This window comes from Anser anser (assembly GCF_964211835.1).
Source record: "Anser anser genome assembly, chromosome: 5".
Classification (NCBI taxonomy): Eukaryota; Metazoa; Chordata; class Aves; order Anseriformes; family Anatidae; genus Anser; species Anser anser.
Window position 1 is genome coordinate 36075690 of NC_139725.1, and position 19842 is coordinate 36095531.

The 19842-nt window shown below is 45.5% G+C and overlaps 1 protein-coding gene across 5 annotated transcripts; it reads right to left on the minus strand.

Annotated features, from left to right (window-relative positions):
- Window positions 1–4444: 4444 nt before the first annotated feature.
- Window positions 4445–15199, minus strand: SCT (secretin). Of its 5 annotated transcripts, none has more exons than XM_083836890.1 (8): window positions 14042–15199; window positions 13211–13286; window positions 11745–11836; window positions 9187–9288; window positions 8057–8161; window positions 7696–7800; window positions 6490–6594; window positions 4445–4855 (listed from the first exon to the last, which is right to left on the minus strand). In XM_083836890.1, exons 4-8 carry the CDS (start codon window positions 9273–9275, stop codon window positions 4744–4746), a joined length of 516 nt encoding a protein of 171 aa, XP_083693016.1. In that variant the 5' UTR covers window positions 9276–9288; window positions 11745–11836; window positions 13211–13286; window positions 14042–15199; the 3' UTR covers window positions 4445–4743. The 5 variants fall into 5 exon arrangements, with proteins under 5 accessions (XP_083693016.1, XP_083693015.1, XP_083693017.1 ...); XM_083836889.1 differs by having other exon boundaries at window positions 13823–15199; XM_083836891.1 differs by lacking the exons at window positions 13211–13286; window positions 14042–15199 and having other exon boundaries at window positions 9187–9283; window positions 11745–12151.
- Between the last annotated feature and the right edge of the window lie 4643 nt (window positions 15200–19842).

A 19842-nucleotide genomic window follows, 5' to 3' on the forward strand; every position in this document is an offset into this window, starting at 1 on the left:
ATTACTGCTTTGTTCCTGGGTCTTTCCTCCCTTAAACTCTCTTTAGCAACAAGGGAATATTTGAAGCATTTCAGAACTCAGAGCCGAGTTCCCTGAGACAAGCATTAGCAAGAAAGAATATGAAAGCTGACAATTCAGAAGCTGTCTATACGCTCCAGAATTTCCTGTTGGGGTAGAAGTGGTGAAATCTATTTTTGTTATGTGCCAGAGATATTGCCTACTTTGGCCAGATCACTTATTGAAAGAAGTCATAATAATGCTAATAGAGCCCCTACACCTTACTTATTTTATCCAGGCTTTTTCTGCATGGCCCACATCCCCCTTTATAACAGCTTTTGCTTTCCAACCCACGACCTCTGGTTTCTCTCTTCTAGTTTCAGTTTGTCATGTTGTTGTTGGGTTGAGACAGCAGTTCTGGAGGAGCCAGGAAGGTGGGTTTTCCTGCTTATTCTATGGCTTGGACCCATTGTTTCCACAAGACTTTTATTTTATTTTATTTTATTTTATTTTATTTTATTTTATTTTATTTTATTTTATTTTATTTTATTTTCTCTCTCAGAATGTCCCTACCAGCTGAAATTTTTGAGGATAGCTGATAACTGGCCTTGGGGTGCTTCTCCTGTCCTTTCTTCTTGTCAAACAACATGTCAAGACCTGATGGGGCATAGGCATATGATTCTTAACCAGAATTTTGCCCAGTACAGGAGCAAATCTCTTCAGAGGGTCTGTTGGTTGAAGATGACAAAAGTCTGGACTGGTTTAAGAGAGTAAGAGCTTAGTAGTGGTCCCATCACTTTCTCAGAGAGTCTGATTTTATCATGAAAAAAAAGAGGGGGTTGAAAGTAAGGGCGACGCCATGCAGAAAGCACCAAGTGGTGGTTTAGTGCCTTCCTGTGCTATTGTTTACATAAACTGGACTTTGGCCAAACTGTTTAAGCTTTTTGCCTTGATTTCCCTATATTTAAATGGAGGGGATTAGCCACCATTTTTCTGTTTTATTTCATTGCACAGAGCATGGCCAGAAAGTGCTGCAGAGAAGGGAGCCCTTGTTGCCAGGTGGACAAAAGGAGGCAAATAGAATAACTGTGCCTCAATCTCTCTCTTCCCTGAGCAAAGTCTTATTTATTTATGATAAGTCTTTTTTTCAGAGCAAGATGACTTGATGCCAGTCTGATTTATCTATAAGGCTTCTTCTGTACCTGTTGTTTCACATATGCTCCCAGCTGCTGGCACGCACATCATCAGTGCTGCCTCTTGTAATGTGCACAGGGGCAGGTGTGCACTACATTGCAGGAGGAATGTCTTTCCTCTTATCAAAAACATACCATTTTCTGAGGAAGAATCTGCTGAGAATGAAGGCCCTGATGTTTATCAGGTGGGGACTGGGGGATGGTGTGCTGGGCACCGTGTGTATCCAGTTACAGGAGCATCTACCGACAGAAAACCTCATATATGGAGCAAAGATAGGACAAAGGGAGGCATATTAATGCTCCCACCATTAAAATGGCTTGGGAGGATGAGAAGTAGGGATATTGTGAAAGACTACAGAGTGTTTCCCATGAAAAGTAGTACAATCAGGTTCCAAAAGATGAAAATGTGCAGAAAGTGTCCTGAAAAGCATATATATATATATCATATATATGTATTATTTTTAAAAGTCAACTCACAAATATCTTGATTTCATTTCTGAAAAAGTTTAACATTTCAGTGAACACAAAGCCATCTTAGCTGCTCTTTTGTTCATCTGGCAAAGGAAAGAGCTAGACCCTGTGTAGGCTGAGATAATCAGTTATGTTTCTGAGACAAGCTTTTTATTCCCAGCCGCCCTACAGGACCCCTACCAGGTGAACAGAGTGGATCCAAAAACAGTGACAAGGCTCACACGTAGCCCATTGATCGATTTCCCAGCAACTCTGTAGGCATGAGGCAGTTCCCCTTCTACCAGTGGCTCTTTGTAGGGATGATCCCCGTAATCTCCACCCAGGTGCCAACTATTTACATCTCAGCAGCTTCCTGAAGCCTCATAGTATTACATTCTCTTCATCCTGTCTCTTTCTGAGCCTGTGTACATTTTTCCAAACCAAATACCATATGGCAAGACATTTGGCCACTTGTTGTGCAGAAAAAAGCCATCGTTTTCAACTTGTCCCTTGTGTAGGAAGAGAAAGAGGACAGCTGCTCTTGCTGCTCCTTTTAAAATCCTAATTGATTGTGGAAAGTTCTTTGATTTTAGCCAAACAGTTTAACAAAATGTAGATTGTCAAAACTCCCTCCAAAATTCCTCCAAGAAGTCTCTTTCCTAGCAGAGATTTCATATAGACCAAAAATAAAAAAATGCCAAGGTCCTTGAGAACAGCTTTACAGCATCACAGTAAGGGGATGGGTGCTTAGATGACTGCAGGAACAATAAACTTCCAGTCAACCCTGAATTTGTGTGGGATTTGCTGCTCCAGCTGGATACATATAAATCCATGGGTCCTGATGAGATTCATCTCAGGATACTCAGAGAGCTGGCTGATGTCATCGCGGGACCTCTCTCAATTATTTTTCAATGATCTTGGGAATCTGGAGAGGTCCCAGTAGACTGGAAGCTGGCAAATGTTGTCCCAATTTTCAAGAAGGGTAAGAAAGAAGACCCTAGCAATTACAGGCCTGTCAGTCTCACTTCAGTGCCTGGTAAAATTATGGAGAAGATTATTCTGGGAGCTACTGAAAAACACCTGAAGGACCACACAGTCATTGGTAACAGCCAACATGGGTTTACAAGGGAAAGATCATGTTTAAAAAAATTGATTTCCTTTTACAACAAGATCACCCATCTAGCTGACCAAAGGAAACCAGTTGATGTAGTCTTTCTGGATTTCAGTAAAGCTTTTGATACTGCCTCTCACAGTGTCCTTCTGGACAGAATGACCAGAGTACGGTTAGATAAATGCATAATAAGATGGGTAAACAGTTGGCTGACGGGTCGGGCCCAAAAGGTTCTTGTAAATGGTGTTACATTGGAATGGCAACCTGTCACTAGTGGGGTTCCCCAGGGCTCCGCTTTAGGACCAGTCCTCTTCAATGTTTTCATAAATGATTTGGATGTAGGACTTGAAGGTTTTTTGAGCAAATTCACAGACAATACCAAATCGGATGGAGCTGTTGACTCCTTTGAGGGTGGGGAGGCCTTGCAGAGAGATCTAGACAGGTTGAAGAATTGGGCAACCACCAACAATATGAATTTTAACAAGAACAAATGCTGGATTCCACACCTGGGAAGGGACAACCCTGGCTGTACGTACAGACTGGGGGACGAGATTCTGGATATCAGCCCCACAGAAAGGGATCTGGAGGTTTTGGTCAACAGCAACCTGAACGTGAGACAGCAGTGTCCCTTGGCAGCCAGGAGAGCCAACCATACCCTGGGTTATGACATTACTAACCAGCGAGGGAAGAGATTGTCCCACTCTACTCTGCCTGGTGTGGCTTCACATCGAGTACTGTGTGCAGTTTGGGCACCACAGTATAAAACAGATATAAAACTGTTAGAGAGTGTCCAAAGGAGGGCTACAGAGGTAGTTAAGGGTCTAGAGGGGAAGACGTGTGAGGAGCGGCTGAGGTCCCTTGGTTTGTTCAGCCCACACAGAGCAGGCTGAGGGGAGGCCTCATGGCGGCCTGCAGCTCCCTCACGAGGGGAGCGGAGGGGCAGGCGCTGAGCTCTGCTCTCTGGGGACAGTGACAGGACCCGAGGGAACGGCATGGAGCTGGGACAGGGGAGGGTCAGGCTGGGGGTTAGGGAAAGGGTCTGCACCCAGAGGGTGGTCGGGCACTGGGACAGGCTCCCCAGGGATGTGGTCATGGCACTGCCTGCCGGAGTTCAAGAAGCCTTTGGACAAAGCTCTCAGACATATGGTCTGATTTTTGAGTGGTCCTTTGGGGATCCAGAAATTGGACTCAGTGATCCTTGTTGGTCCCTTCCAACTCAGGATATTCTATGATTCTGCCAGGCAGCATGGTGCAGAGATAATATGTAAACCTCATTAAATCATGGGAACAAATTCCTTCCAGCGGAGCTTTGCCTTTAGTGTCAGTGATAAGGTTGGGCCAGCAAATATGAGGGCAAAGTAGAGTGAAAACAGTACTTACAGTGTGTATCTATATTGTGTAGTTCTCATTACAATTCTTTGCAATAAAATCTAGCACCCAAGTTTCTGCTAAATGGAGCCAACACTGATGCTGGCTTCTTTGTAAAGTTGAGTTGTGGGCAGTGCTGAAACCCAGACACAGAAGATGTGGCCAGAGCCACCAGCTAGTCCCAGCATGCTGCTGTATGTTGGTGGGGTAAGCATACCAAAATACTCTCCCCACCTCCCGACACCTAGTAATGGTATCACCTTCACCATGTTTCCCAAATTGCAGCCAAAGCACAGGCACAGCTAACATATCTTTATTTGACTTCAGAAGTAGGCAACCAGATGCTAACATAGTAGAAGTGATATGCTTCACTCAGGCTCCACCTATTGACAACAGTTTACACTAACATGTATTTTACTCTTGATTATCATCTAAGAGGTTTTATTGTGCTTTTTTTTTTCCTTTTTTTTTTCTTTTGGCTGCTTTCCAGAATTTTATTTTATTTTATTTGCTGATCTCAAGAGTTTTTACTAAGCAAAATACAATAGCTTTCCTGTTTTTTTCAAAGCTGTGTGCATGCAGAACCGTGCTGCTTCTGACAGAGCATTGACTTTCACTTTGCCTTCAGTCGAAAGTGTTGATGTATTCCTTCATGTCTGCAACCAGCTGCTCAGAGATGGGGCAAATGTATTGGCTGGTAACTGCAGCAGCTTCCCTGGCATCACTGTCCGAATGGCTGTTGGGAGGGGAAAAATGAGCAATAGTTTGTTATTCCTGTGGGAACAGACTGTTGGAATAGTGACAAGACCACCTTGTAAAATTCAGAGATGATACCCACAAGTAGATGTATGACAGAGGGGCTCAAATCAGAGATACCTGATGCAAGGTACCTAACAGATGTACAGACAAGGTTATTGGTCTCATCAGAGAATCACAGAATCATAGAATCACAGAATGGTTTGGATTTGAAGAGACATGTAAAAAATAATCTAGTTTATCTCCCCTGCCATGGGCAGGGTCACCTTCCACTAGACCAGATTCTCCAAAGCCCCATCCAACCTGGCTTTGAACACCACCAGGGATGGTGGAACACCACCACAGCTTCTCTGGGCAACCTGATCCAGTGCCTCACCACCCTCATAGTGAAGAATTTCTTCCTTATATCTAATCCAAATCTACCTCTTTCACTTCAAAGCCATTACTCCTTGTCCTATCACTATATGCCCTTGTATGCCCAGCTTTCTTATAAGCCCCCTGTAATTACTGAAAGGCTGCAGTAAGGTCTCAGTGGAGCCTTCTATTCTTTGGGATAGACAACCCCAGCTCTCTCAGCTTTTATTTGTAGGAGAAGTGTTCCAGCCCTCTGATCATCCTCATTTATTCTAGGCAATGTGGACAGAAAGTACTAAGGGCCAGCTTACTCCTCCTAGTTTTAGTGATTTAATAGTGAGATGTCTAGTTGAAAGTGGTTGGTCATTGGGAAGATACAATATCCAGGTGCTGGGGTTGCCATCCTGAGGTGTGTGTTTGAACCAGTAACTGAATCAAAACATGGTAGCAAAGGCTTTCTATTTTAACTGTTGGATCAGGCTTCCTAGTGAGATGTGCAATTTTTTTTTTTAAGTCCCGAATAGCAACTCCGCAATTAGAAAAGAATCTTATTTCATTTCCCTGGGTTATATTATTTTTAATAACTGGCTTTTATATGGCTCTTCTTAGCTGTAAATCTCAATGTCAACATTGCTTTAGATAAAGCAAAACTGAGTGCCAGGCAGGGTTGGTATGTAGAAATTTAGATTACTGGGAATTCAGGCATGGAAATCAATTGAGATTGCACACAGCTGCCTGCTGTCTTGCAGTTAGGCCAAAGCATTTGCTTTGCTAGCTCTGCAAACCACCTCTGGGAGTGCAGTTGCTGTCAGAGTGGCAGGAGGTACAGAACTGTGTGATGGAGGGCTGCAGTTCAGCAGTGACACTCCCCACAGAATCACAGAATCACAGGATCGTCCAGGTTGGAAGAGACCTCCAAGATCACCCAGTCCAACCTCTGACCTAACACTAACAAGTCCTCCACTAAACCATATCCCCAAGACAGTGCCTTACAAGCTGATGGGGAGAAAAGAAAAAGTGGTTTTAAAAGATGGGCGATTTCATAAATCCAGTGGTGTGGATATTTTTGAGGATATCAGCTGAGCTGTTTGGATCCTGTAGTGCAAGGACCCACAGACCCCATAACTACTGCATTATATCAGACTTCTGCAGTCAGAGCAAAAACTGGACATTTACAAATTACTGAAAGTCCTCTTCTGAATTCAATACTGTGGTGGTTGGGCCATAGAAATGCCAAGGTGACAAGTCTGTCCCTCCTACCTGGCGTTCAGAAAGCTCTGGTACAGCCACATAAAGCAAAGGTCCGTATTGCTGTCTTCTTCCTCTCTCATCTGCACATCTGTGTTGACTGGGCCTGGAGAGCTGCTTTAGATAAAGAAAAATATTAACTAAAAATAAAAATATTGAAACCACCACAGTTGTAAAACAACACTGCTCTCTGGAAGGCAGGTTCACCCCACCAGCAACCTGCCACATGGGCCATGCTCTATTAACCTGCTGACTGACAGTTAGCTGTGTAGGAAAAGAAAGAGGTATCCTTTTCAAATCAGGCTCAGATGTTCTCTAACTGGCAAGAGGATAGGTTTTAATATGCACTTGTATGCTGCCTCATTACCCAGTACTATCATGTCCTTCAGCCCATGGATATATACCTTCTTCCAGCAACTGGAAATTAAAAATCTACTGCATCTGCCAGGATTTTGTTATTAGTGCATGCCCTAGAAAATATCAGAACACCCTGAACAGATGGGAAGGAATCAATGTGCTATGTTTCTGCCTTGGAGAACCAAGCCTGCAGGATGCCTCTGCAGGCAATGCTCTCCCTTCGTAACATACCAGAGTCAAGGACAGCAGCAGTTGTGGGGTGTATCGCCCTGAGGGCCATGTATTGTAACTGATTGTGGGCTTCAGTGGGAGCTAGTGGTTCAGTATTTCAGCTGTCTGAAGGAACCCTCTTGGCGATGTATATGATTATGTCTAACTCCTGCCCAGTTTGGCAAAGCCATGGCTGGGGACTATGAACTCCGAGGTCTCCCTCATTCTGGAACAGAGCCCACTTTTTTTTTATGAGCATTTTCTCAAGCACTTTGTTTTTAGCAGGCAAATCAACTACAACATTCCCCAAAAGACTAAACCAAACACAAACAAAAAAATCTCAACCTGTGATCTGGTGTCAAGTTTTCTGTCCTATGGATTAAGCTTGATACTGGCATATGCCACAGATAATGTCTTATGCTTAGAAATTGCCACACTCAGAAGGTTTGTGCTGGTGGGGCATCTCCACTGTTGCACAGAAGCTCCACTGTGGCCTCGCAGGAGGAGACCAAGCCCCAGACACCTTGCTCTTGTCTTGAGTTTTCCAAACCAGTGTCCATGCCATCCCCCTTTCCTTGGAGCTGGGGCCTGCTCCCTGCAGCCTGCACTGCCCACGCTGCCTTCCTCTTCCTGAAGAAGCTGAGCTCTTACCTGCGCTTGTGGCCCATGAGATTTTGGATGAATTTCTGAACCTGGGCATTTCCTCTCATCTTGCTGTATTCGCTGGTAAATAGTCCATCTGAGTGCCTCTGGGACCTGCATCAGGCAAAATACAACAGCTGCTCCTCCCAGTCATGAGACTTATCCCAAGACTCTGAAATTTCTCTCGCCCTAGTATCCAGGAGCCCTGTATCCCTGCCCTTCTGTCTCCTCTCATCGTCAGCAGCCTCTGGATGAGGCCAGCACTGAGGTTGGCTCTGGAACTGGAGGCAGCTCAGCCCCATGGGCTTCTTTTCCCACCTCCCACTGAAGACTTCCCTGCCCCAGGAGCCTGGTTTCAGCTCCTCCCTACCTCTCCTTGAGGCCCACCAGGTGTTTCACTAGCTGCTGCACGTAAGCATTGTCGTTCATCTTGCTGAGCTCACTGTGGAAGAGCCCATCCGCGTGTCTCTCAGTCCTAGGTGGTCAGAAAAGAAAAAATGGATGAAAAAACACAGTTTTAAAACTGGAGGAAAATGGTCATTTAAAACTGCTACCTGAAGGAAAGATAAACAAGAATTTGTGCTAATTTGACAAAAGTTTAAAAAAGAATATTTTCTAAGAGTTTAAAAGAAATACCTGTGTTAACCATCACACAGCAAAAACACCTGCCCTTGCTCTAGCATCTTCACCTCAAGAAATTGAACACCCAGATACAGAAACCCTGAGGACCTGGTAGGTAATGGTAGCAGCGCCAAAGACTCACAGGTGGCTGATTGAGAAGGCGTTGAAAAAGTGCTCATAGCCTCAGAGATGTTCAACCAAGGCTGGCAAACTTCAAACCAGACTAGACAGTGGGTAAGATAAAAGGTCATGATATCTGTCTAAGCCTCAGGAGAGACCCATTTGTGTGACTGTGTTTGTGCTAGTAGTGGCACTAGGGCAGCTGTACTTGGCTCTGGTGGTGGCCATGGAAGGGCTGCAAGGGTCTCAGCTGTGTCCTCCTCCAGCCTGAGTCCTTTGGTTTCTCTGGGCTTGAACTGCCCCTGCACAAGCAGGAGGAGGGGCAGCTCTGCCTCAGTCTTACAGGCAAGATTAGGAACTGGTGAACTACCAGGACTGCCTATTATTGGTTACATTTTTGTGACACTAAGCTGTTTAAAACAGAACCTTCCACTTTTACCAACCTGTATAAGTATCTAGTAGGGAAACAGGCTCAAGAGTGTCTTTTTTCTTTTTTTTTTTTTTTTTTTGGTGTAGTTTGGTCTGTTTGGGTTTCTGATTTTTCTTCTCAATCAAGTCAAATCTTCTAATCTTAAGCAAGGAAAAAAAAATATTTACAACATTTGTATTCCTTTAGCTAAATCAATTTAGGGGAACAAAAATAACAGCCAAGCAGCTGCAACTTCTGGAAGTAAGATAAAAGGCTGGTTTTATAGTTAGCAGGCTCTTTGAACAAAAAGCCATGGAGAAAAAGGAAGCAGAGGCACAAGAAATGCTTACCTCTCCAGGGATGGAAGAGATGCTGAGAAGTGAGACAGGACAATCATGGGAATAATTAGCTGCCACAGACCAGTCATCAGGGAAAACATGTTGACTCCTAAACTAAAGCACAAGGTTTTATGACCAGCAGAACAAACGACCTTGATCTTTGGTACAGTTCACATGCCACACAGAAGACAATGCTTTATAAATAACATCACTATAACTAAATTAGCAGGAATCCTTGCCAGCAAAGATAGTATTTCTTTAAAATACAGAAGATGAACAATTCAAATCATTCATGTTGCCAGATATTTGTAAAATATTTGTAGCCGTTATCCCACCACCACTACCACCATGTAGTCCCGGTGCATGGATCTGAGGGGCCTGTTTGAGATAATGTTCGTGCTGGAGTATTGCTGTGAGTCAGTATAATACACCTTGAATAAGCAGGGAGGTATCACATTGAGTTAATCCATTGGTGGCACAACTCCGTGGAATAACCTCCACTCCACTATGAGTGTCTGACAGATGAGTCTTCAGGGAGAGGATTTAAAACACCCATTAAAACATCCCACACAGTTATTAATACACCTAGAGGGTGCCCAGGAGAAATCTGTCTTTTGCTGTTGTTGCCATTGTTTGTTTGTCTGTTTTTGTTTTGTTTTCCTGTAAATTATCAGGTGAAAAGATTGGCATGTAGCAAAGAAGAATTCATCCACTCACAGGGGAAGGACTCGTGTGTGTGCTGATATCTGCCTATCCTCTAATCTTTCAAGAGGGAAAAAAGGAATAGCACATTTTCAGTAACAACAAAACCTTGTACTTTGTTTTCTAACTGAAATAAAAAGAAAATTGCATTTTGCTTATCACAAGCCATTGCATGTTCTTTCTTCTTATTTCCAACCTCATTTCACAGCTCTATGCCTGCAGAGATGTGTATGTGCCTTTATAAGAGTGTGCTCACGTTTTCCCAAGGAATACACAGAAAACATGCTTGTAATTTTTAATATTCCTGTCTTCCTCCTGCAAAGAAGCAAAACTTGCTTTTCAGTCACTGTCCTGGAAACTCTCAGACTGTACTTGCTAACCCAAAATCAAAGTCCTCTCACTTTGGTTTTATTTTAGTCTGAAACTAAACAGAACAAAGAGCATTAAAGGACTGACAGTTTCCTCAACACTTTCTAGCCACCCTCCTGGGACTGTTTTCTAATCTAAAGATACCGCAAGATAAGATGAGGCAAGACAAGGAAGGCGAAGAGTGGGGGATTTATGCAGAAATGTATTTGCAGTAAGCCACGGCACAAATGGGGGCTGCAGAGCAGAGAAAAGAGGTTTGGCAGAAAAGTTCATGATTAAGAATCTGTAAGCTTCACCTCACACACATTTTTAATGCTTTTACTTTGTTTTCCTGCCTGATTTGGTTTTGAGGGGGATGAAATAGAAAAGAAGGACATTTCAAAGATCAGTTCCTTATGGGAGTCCAAACAGCACAGACTCCACATTATTGCTTCCCGCTCGAGGAATGTGAAGGAGCTGAAAACAGACCTCAAGAATAGTCTGTGCCACCCCTCAGGGACAGGTAACCTGGACCCTGAGCCTGTCCTCAATCAGTATAAGACTTGCCATGCAGTGCCTTGCCCCCCCAGCCAGCATCTCACCACAGCATTTTGGCCTTTCTTGTGCCATCCCTGGGCAGGTTTTTGTCTTGGAGCACCACATTTAACAGACCATTTTAAGCACCAGCCCTAGCTCCAGAGTCTCCCCTCTCTTCATGATCTTTCTGGCTGCTAGCCAAGGGGATCAACTTGTCTTTTCCCTTTCTGGACATGATCTTCTCTTCCGCATGCAGATTGCTTTCTGAAGTCTCTTGGAACAGTGATGGTGGTTGAGGAGCTTTCTTTCTGTGTCGGTAATGATTGATGATTACTTTGTATTGCATAGTTCTTTTGTTTTATTTTTAATCAATTAGATAATGTGAGAAGGTAGATTTTGAGTTTCATTGCTGTAACACTGTTTAACCTCCTTGACCTTCCAAGCTTTTATTGCCCTCCCCAGTGATGCTGGCTCTCAATAAATACAAACTCCTTGGATTGCTAGTACTTTTAGCTGAAAGAAGTGCACACCAACTCAGCCCAAGACCTGAGAACAGCTCAGCCCCTTGCAGCAGAGAAATCCTGCTGCTGAAATGTCACATTGCACCCACAGGCTTTGCTGAATCAAAGCTGCCGTCACCCTGAAGGAGCACTACTGCCAGGAGAACTTCCCAAAAGGAACGTTGCAAGCACTACACAGCCAGTTGGTGCACCTTCTTGTTCTTGCCTATCCCTACCTAAAACTAAGGACCATGAATCTCTGGAAACACATCTGGTTCAGCTGCTGTTTGGCTCCGTTCTTCCCAGTGGCTGTTCCAGAGGAGGAAAACCCCATCTATCATCATCACTGCTGATCAGGAGAGGGATGAAAAATGGCAATAGCTCAGCAAAGCATCACGGAGGCCCAAAATACACCACCCAAGCCTTGCAAGCAGGGAAGAGGCAGCCCATCCAGCCTGACAGCGTCAGCACAGCCGTACTCACCACACCGTGGTCACTCCAGGCTCCCAGCTGTCCTACAGCTGATGGCGCACCACTGGCCCACTTCTCTCCGCAGCCCCTATAAATCTGAAGCCCTTATCAAAAGCAATTATTTGAGTAAAGATATGAATATAAGTAATCATGGCTAACAGCAAATAAAATATCCGGACTGAAATGTCCTTTTAATTACTTTCTAAACCCAACTGGATCATTCACAACAGTTCAATATACCATATTTCTGCTGATGTGTAATAATTCCTGTTTGTGTGTTTAATGAGAGTAATTTGTAGGGAAAACATCCCTGTACCAATTGATTCACCACGATTGTCATCATTATCTCTCCTCCTGGTTTTAATTACCTCTTGATATGAGCTTAATCTTCTGCTCTTTTTTTTTTTTTTAATTCTGGCTCGGCTTTTGTTTGCAATCACCAGGATGATTCGATGAGTGTGATTTGCCTATACAACATGACAATTTTCTTAGGGCAAACACTGTCTAATCAGTAGGACTGGTCTGGGTTTGCAGGAGAGGACAATATTTTTCATGCTCTGGTTTCACAGCCACTTCTGGGAAAGGTCTGGTGAGAACAGATTGTATCACAACTTCAAAGAAAGAAGCATACTGATACATGCATGAAAACATCCTGGATATATCCCCTGCCTTTGCTGGGTTTCAGAGCTGGTTGCTCTCAAACTTTGCTACTACAGGTGACATGGGAATGGAGGGAGAAAATAGGATTATGCTCTTTCTCTCCTTTTTTATGTTGTATAAAGTAGCTTGGGAAGATTAATTGTTATAAATAAATCTTCTTATTTCTCTACTGGAGAAATAGAAATTATATTACACTTTTTCTCATCTACTTAACCTTTTTTTCTTTTGGGGAAGCAGAGGGCATCCCCATGCTGGAGGGCTGGGAGGAACCTAATTTTCCCCATCATCTTTCCCTTGGAAGAATAACCCATACACTGATGAGCAGCAAGCTTCAGCACTATGACTGCAGGCTGTAGCTATACCCCTACACGAGACAGGGGACTCAACAGCAGAGACAAGCTGCCACTTTCCAGGACTGGAGGACAGGGAGGTGCCATGGCCACCGTTTGGATAGAGAAGTCCATTTTCTCCTTTAAGACAGTCCAGGTCAGTCCTACACACATTCAAGCATTTCCCAACCAGCTTTCTGTCCTTTCTACAACACATAGCCCTTACAGCTGCTTTCTTCAGCACTGTTAGAGTTGTCATTCCTCTGCAACCCTTCCACTGTCTCCCTGATACCCCTGTCTGTAGTGTTACAGGCTCAGTCAACACATTTCCTTTCTGTACAACCAGGTGCAGATTCACTGAGTCACATCCTTCTCTCACGGCATCTGAAAGCTCTTCTGAGCACCCAGCCCAGCTTTGGGAACCCTCAGTGATGCTAGCGATGTCTGCAATTTTCTGGAATTGTGTTTAGATCTTTATATTTTCCGTACTTGTATTTTACGACAGTATCACTGGCGAAAGGATCAGCTGGGACCACTGGTGTTGCTCCACTGCAAACATCTTCAGCTGAGAATGGCAATGTAGGAACAGAACAAAGAGGGGGAAAAAGTTTATTAAAAAAGCACAGACAACATATAGGGAGCTAAAAATGACTAATGCTATTTCCTTTCATTTGCAAATAACGTCAACGGGTCTGAAATGCCCCCACTACAGGGGAAAATCAGTGTGCCTGAGCACCTAAATGGGTCTAGATAAGAGGCACGCAGGAGAGGCTGCACGGATGCCTGATGAAGTGGCCCCAGGATGGCAGCAGAGGGTGAGTAACAGGAGAGAACAAGCTTTTCGAGACTGGAAGAAACAAGAATTGAAGTAACCCCATTTATCTACTTAGCAACAAAAAGTGGTTTTTGCCTTGCTGCAGCAGTGGCAGAGAGTGAAAAGGTGACGGGGTGAGAAAGTGTGTGGACAGGCCCAGCAGTGCTGCAACATAATGCAGGTGACAACTGTGGGCTTGAGCTTAAACACAGCTTCTGAGGCCCCTGGTGAGGAAATTTAGGGGCATACAAGGAAACTCAAAGGTTTTTGCAAGCTCTAATTTTTACCTGAATAAAGCCCAAAACAAATCCTGAGTCCTGAAAGAGCATATGATCCTCTTAACCAGAATGAACATTAAACTCTCATCAGGAGATATTGAGATAGAAGAGAGAAACAACAGTACTGCTAAGCAATATCAGCTGTCCGGATTTTTGAGAGTTTGCACCTTGCTTTTCCCATTTTCCACATGTGTGAGCACTCAAAGTGGGAGTGAAGATTCCCCTTACCTGCAGGCAGCAGGCACAAAGTGTGATTAAATCACCCATTGATCACTGTAATCTGCCCCATTGTCTCTTTGCAACAGCATTGCAGGGGAAAGATCTCCATCACTGACTGGAAGAACGACAAAAGAGAAGGAAATTGTTGCCCTCATATGATCCCCAACTCACACAGTTGTCACACCCAAGGCTGCAAGAAGTCAGAGCTGAAATGATCCTTGCTGCCTGATGCCAGTGACTTATCTAGACACAGGCTGCGCCAACTTCATGTTGTCCCTGGCTGGAGGAAAGGTTGGGTATCACCTTCCAGCAGGCTCCATGTGGAAATTTATGGATGCTCCGCTTTTAAATACGATGTGGCCCTCCACAGCATCACAGGACCAACGACAAAGCAGTGCCCACAGCTGTCTATGTGCTCAGGGAAAAGCTCCTTAGCCAAAATGAAAAGAAATGGCCTCACTGATCTTACTTGTCTGGCCACAAGCTAAGTGTTGGTGAAGATGTTTCAAGAAAACAGCCCAAGTTAGGGAGCAGAGCCAGGTTTTGTGCCTGAGATAGGAGCAGGACAGACTGGGCTTGGGTGCCTTCAGGCTGGGCCTCTCTCAGATGCGGCCCAAGCCTGGGTGCTCCTTACTCACCCGTCCCACTGAAATCCTCACAGAGCCCACGACTCTCAGGAGGCAACCAGCACCTGAAAGTGTGGGTTGCGGTCCTCTTCCTATGGACCTGAACAAGGCAGCCACGTTTATGGGACATGACACAGTATTTACAGGATGTATAGTAAAGTCTGCAAACTGGCAAACTAAGGAGGTCTGAGGCTGTGCATCAGCACCCCATGAAGAAGGCAGGAAGAGATGCCCTAGGGCAGGAGGGAGATGGGGTCTCTGAGCCTTGGGGCCATCCCTGAGTGGGAGGTGGGCTGCCCTGATCATGTTCCCAGGTGTAAAGCTGCCAGGATCTTTGCGCAGTCACCTCTGCTTAGCCTTGACGCCGGCTGACATGCGCAGCATGGAGAGACCTGTGGTGAGCTGTATTAATTCAATCCACTTGCCACCGGTGCAGAGCTATTCTCGGCAGCCTCACTGTCAGCTGGGGACACCCTCATGTGAGGCAGCAAGCAAAGGCATCGACCATCCCCACCTCGACACCGAGGATACCTCATTTATCCTAAAGGATACCTCATGACTGGTGCACACCCTGGCCCATCTCAGGGGCACCAAGTTTGGGTGGTAGAGAGGAAGGTCTTTTTTCTCCTCCTTACAGTAGGACGGAGGGGTCATCAAACCTGCCACCTGACATGCATCACATTATAACTACACTGCCATAAATTTGGCAATATTTAAAGAAAGCACGAGCCTGTCCTTTGGCTGTGGTGTAGGAGAAGACAAAAGAAACAGCATTTTGGAAAAGACAGGGTTTCATCATAAAGGCAAGTGTTCTGATCCCACACTGCAAGAAAGACTCAAAAATTACCACACGCAGCTCCAGGGGGTTGTTCTGAGACATAAAGGGAGAGAAAATCCCCTTCATGCTTCAAGGAAATTGATACAGGAGATCAGGAAAGACCTTCTAGCTGGAGGAGCAATGTGGGTGCATCTCCAGTGAGCATTAAGAATAGGCTGGATAAATGCTGTTATTGTCATGTGGATGTTGTAGCCCCTGCCTTGGATGGGGAAAGCCTATCCAGCCTTTGGGGTTGCTGTTCATCCAGGGCAACCCTTACAAGGTAGCATTCATGCCAGCTTATCCACTGCCCAGACCCCAGATGTGTTACTGCAGCAACTCAGGATCTGCTAGGGCTGCTTTTCTTCATGGATACACCTTGCTTGGCCAAAACATACATTCCCAAATGCTTCTGCAGCCTCTGCACTGCTCTGAGATCTGTGGCCTTGAGATGGCTGAGTGCACTGGGGTCAAAACAGGTTGAAAAGGTTGCCAAAGACCATCTCACTCACTACACATGTCCAGCAATGGCATCACAAGTCCTGAAGGTGTCTAGGTGCAGCCATCCTTCAAGGAGCCCTGGCACAGGCTGTGACACCATCCAGTGGTGGCATCTGCTGATGGCATGGGAGTTTATTGAGGTCAGATGGTACTAGGAACTGCATGGCTAAATCCTTCCTACGTAAAAGTAAAATACCCTTTAATCAGCTTACAGCGTGTTCAGGAACTTCTACCTCCCCCATTCTGTTTTTTCTTAGTATGTATATGTGTGAGCCCAGGTGTGTAGTGAGAATTTTCTCTTTTATGTTTCCAGGTGAGCCTACTCCCATGCCAAGGAGCTGACCACAATGCTGCTATCTATTGAGAGCAGATTGGAGTCATTTTCTTGAACCACCTCCAAATCTGTTAGAGAAAGGACACTAATTGGAATAAGGGGATTGGGGGATTTAGCTTTCCAAATGCTCCTTTCTTGCACAGGACGGTTTCAGGAGTGGTTTTAATCTTTACCACCTGATCTGTAATTTTGGCTGCAGAAAGGAAGAATGGGATGGGGTGGGAGCAGGGGCAGGGGTAGGTGGGCTTGAGAAATGAAGGGAGAAGGAAAATTACAGTCTCATACAGCTAAGTGAGACCTCAGAAAAAAAACAAAACCCACCCTACTCCCAAGCCCCAAGGGGGACTCAGTTATTCCAAGATCCTGAACAGAGTAGGGTTCGTTCCCTGTCTTGGAATAAATCCATCTCACAGAAACAGACCCTTGTGGTCCCTTTTGGCAGCTTGTGCTTAGCAGTGCAAAAAACAGAGGGGAAAGCCATGTTTCCTTTCTGTGTTGCTGGCTTCCCAGTGCCTCTGTGTGTGTAAAAGGTCCACAGCAATCCCTAAAGGGCTCCCTCTTTGAGGAGGAAGCATGCACCTCCCTCTGCCCAGTGCAACAAAATATCTGGGATCTATTCAAGTCCCAGTCCTGAAAGGGAGAACCCCTTCCTTGTGGCTACAGATCCTCCCACAGCAGCATGTGATTGAGCAAGGGGCAAATTGCTCTAAGCAAAGCAGGTGGCTGGATCCAGGAGTCACCTGGGGAGGTGAGGGATGTGTGCTCCTCCGTCTCTCTATTTGCTTATATAGTGCTCACCTCCTGAGCTGCTCTTGGGTTCCTTTTATTGCTGATTTCTCTCCTCTGTTTTGTTCAACGGGGCAGCAGAGGTCAGAGATGTGTTGTGCTTTGCTGTAACATATGGCACCCTTCTGGATTTGCACCTGTCTAAAAACAAAGTTAAAATGTGGGGGGCAAGAGGTAATCACTCGTAAAAAATATCACATTCCTGAAAGCGTGACCATTTGCTCTGAAGTTTGGAAGGTGCTGGACATGCTAGTTATCTCTACCATTGGCAGCGCTACCCACGGGCAAGGAGATCAAAACCTTTGTGTTGGGAGCTCTGGGCTCTGCTACAGCAGACCTCAGCCATTTGCATCAAGGTTGTGTCTGCCTCGAGCCAAACCCTTGGGTGAAATCTGCAGCAAAATCTGGCTCTTTCAAAAGAAAACATGAGGCACTCTGCTCACATTGAAAAAAACCACCACCAACAACAACAACAAAAAAAAACCTTTAAAACGTTTTGCTAAGAAATGCAAGAATGGAGGGGAAAAATAACCAACTGGCAGGTGAGTACCCACCGTGGGTGCTGGTGAGTGCCTTGGCTTTCCACGGGATGGGATGATAGATGTGCTTTGGTGCTTTGGAAGCAAGCCAAAACATTCCTTATCCACCTGCTCCAGAGCAGAACTGGCTGCTAACCCAAAGGGTCCCCTGGGGGTGTGAGTCTGCCTCCCTAGAGATGCTCTGCCCCGGGACGCAGGGGCTGAGCCAGGCTCAGCCTGCAGGATTTGCTCCTCTCTGCAGGCATACCTGCAGCAAGCAGGAGACAGCCTTGAATTTGGAAGGGCTGCCTTGAGGCACTTCCCTCCTGCACGTAAATCTTTCCCCGTGTTTGAAGCTGGACAAAATAGAGGGAAATAAAGCTTGGTTTTACTGGGGCTGGCACTGTGACCCAGAAAAGCAAAAGCCAGGTTCAGGGGATGGTGTCATTTTGAGGGGAAGAGGGAAACTGCTTTCCCAACCTACGTACATACCGTGGCTGTCACCAAGGAAGCACAAAGAACTTTCTAAAGACCTGTAAAGGCAAGCTGCTCCCCCTGACAGTCACTTGCTACCTTTTTTTACATCCTATGACCTTTCTTCCAAACCTCCTTCGAGGCCTGACAAAGTGAGCGCACTCAGCCATTCCCCAGGTCGTTTCCGCGGTGTGGGATGCGTGGATGGACAGCACACACCGCTGCAGGGACACGGCTGGGTGGCTTCTTCCCCAGGGCTGCTCTGCCTGTCCTGGCATTCAGCCTGGCATTGCTCTGCTCAGCTGGAAGCTCCCTCGTACCTTGACACGGAGGAGATCCAAGCACTGTCTCTCCACTGCAGAGCTGCACACTAATGCTCCCCATGCGTCTGGCCTTATCACAGCTCTAATTGGCATAAGCATCCGTAATCTCAGCCTCCAGCTGTTTGCTGTGTCTGGGGAAGAGGAGAAAGCACTCCAGGGAATTAATTTTAATTATAAGGATGGCATGCTCTGCGTCCTGGCTGGCAGGTCTGGCCCAGCTGTTCCAGGTGTGTGGTGCCAGCAATGAGCAGGGCGGATCCTGGCAGCCGCACAGCCACGTGGACAACATTTTGGCTGTGTCCCTCTATGGCCTGTGTCAGGGACCTGGAAGGCTGTCCTGTCCAGGTGGAAGGGAACAGGCTGTGCGAGATAAAGGAGGAAGGAGGTGCACTTAGAGGTTCTTGCTGCTCACAGGCATGCCTTTCCAGGCCTCTTACCTTGCAGCCTCCCCAGGAGGTTTTTCTTAATGAGTGGCTCCAATAAGCTCATTGATATTTTAAAAGCAGGAGAGACTATTGAAGTATATTCATTTGATCTGTCCTGTGACACAAGCCCTTGTATTTCACCACTCTACCCCCACATGAGATGAATTATATGGCTTAGTCTGAAACCAGGCACCCACAAAAACATCTTGGTGTGATTACAAGCTAAATGAAACAGCAAATCCAGCCATTTTCTCTGTGGTTTCATTCCCAAAGCTAATCGCCATTAAAAATGCATGAGATTTTACATCTTACATGGATTTATCATAACTTGCCAGAACGGTGAATGTCAAAAGAGCTATCCAGTGTGTATGTAAATCCCTGCAGCTTCTTGAAGGGGGACTCAGTGAGCCTGGGAACCAAGAGAGCCCTGCCATCCTCTTCCCTTTCCTGCAAATGTTAACCCGAAAGGCAAGATGTTGCCTCTGTCTCTTTTCTTGGAAGTGCATTACAGGTGGATTGTAAAGCAGGGCAGCTTTGCTATGGATGATACTTTCATAGAGAATTGCTCAGCTGAATATGTCAAGTAAAAGGAACAGGACTGGCCATAAAAGCTCTTTATTTTCCTCCCTTTGTTCTGATCCTGCAGATAGCCCCAGTGATCTGTTGCCTGGCTATCAGGGTACTATTCAATAGCCGAGTTTAGGCACATCTGTGCTGAAACTTTGGCAGGTAATTTTGTTCTCCTTTTCTATTTAAAAATTCAGTGCCTCGAATGTGAAAAACTATGGTGATGAAAGTTCTATGTCTTTTGGGAGACTCTGACAGATGTCTCACTTTGCAACCTTTCTGGTCCTTTGAATTGGCTAAAAACCAAATCCTCTGTCAACTCATCCTGGGAAGTCTCTGGAGGACTCCTTCTGCCTCCTTGGCTAGCTGTCAGGGACCAGCTCCACCGCAGCCCCCTTCCTGAAAGATGACCGCACTGCTCATTCCTAGACTCTTTTTA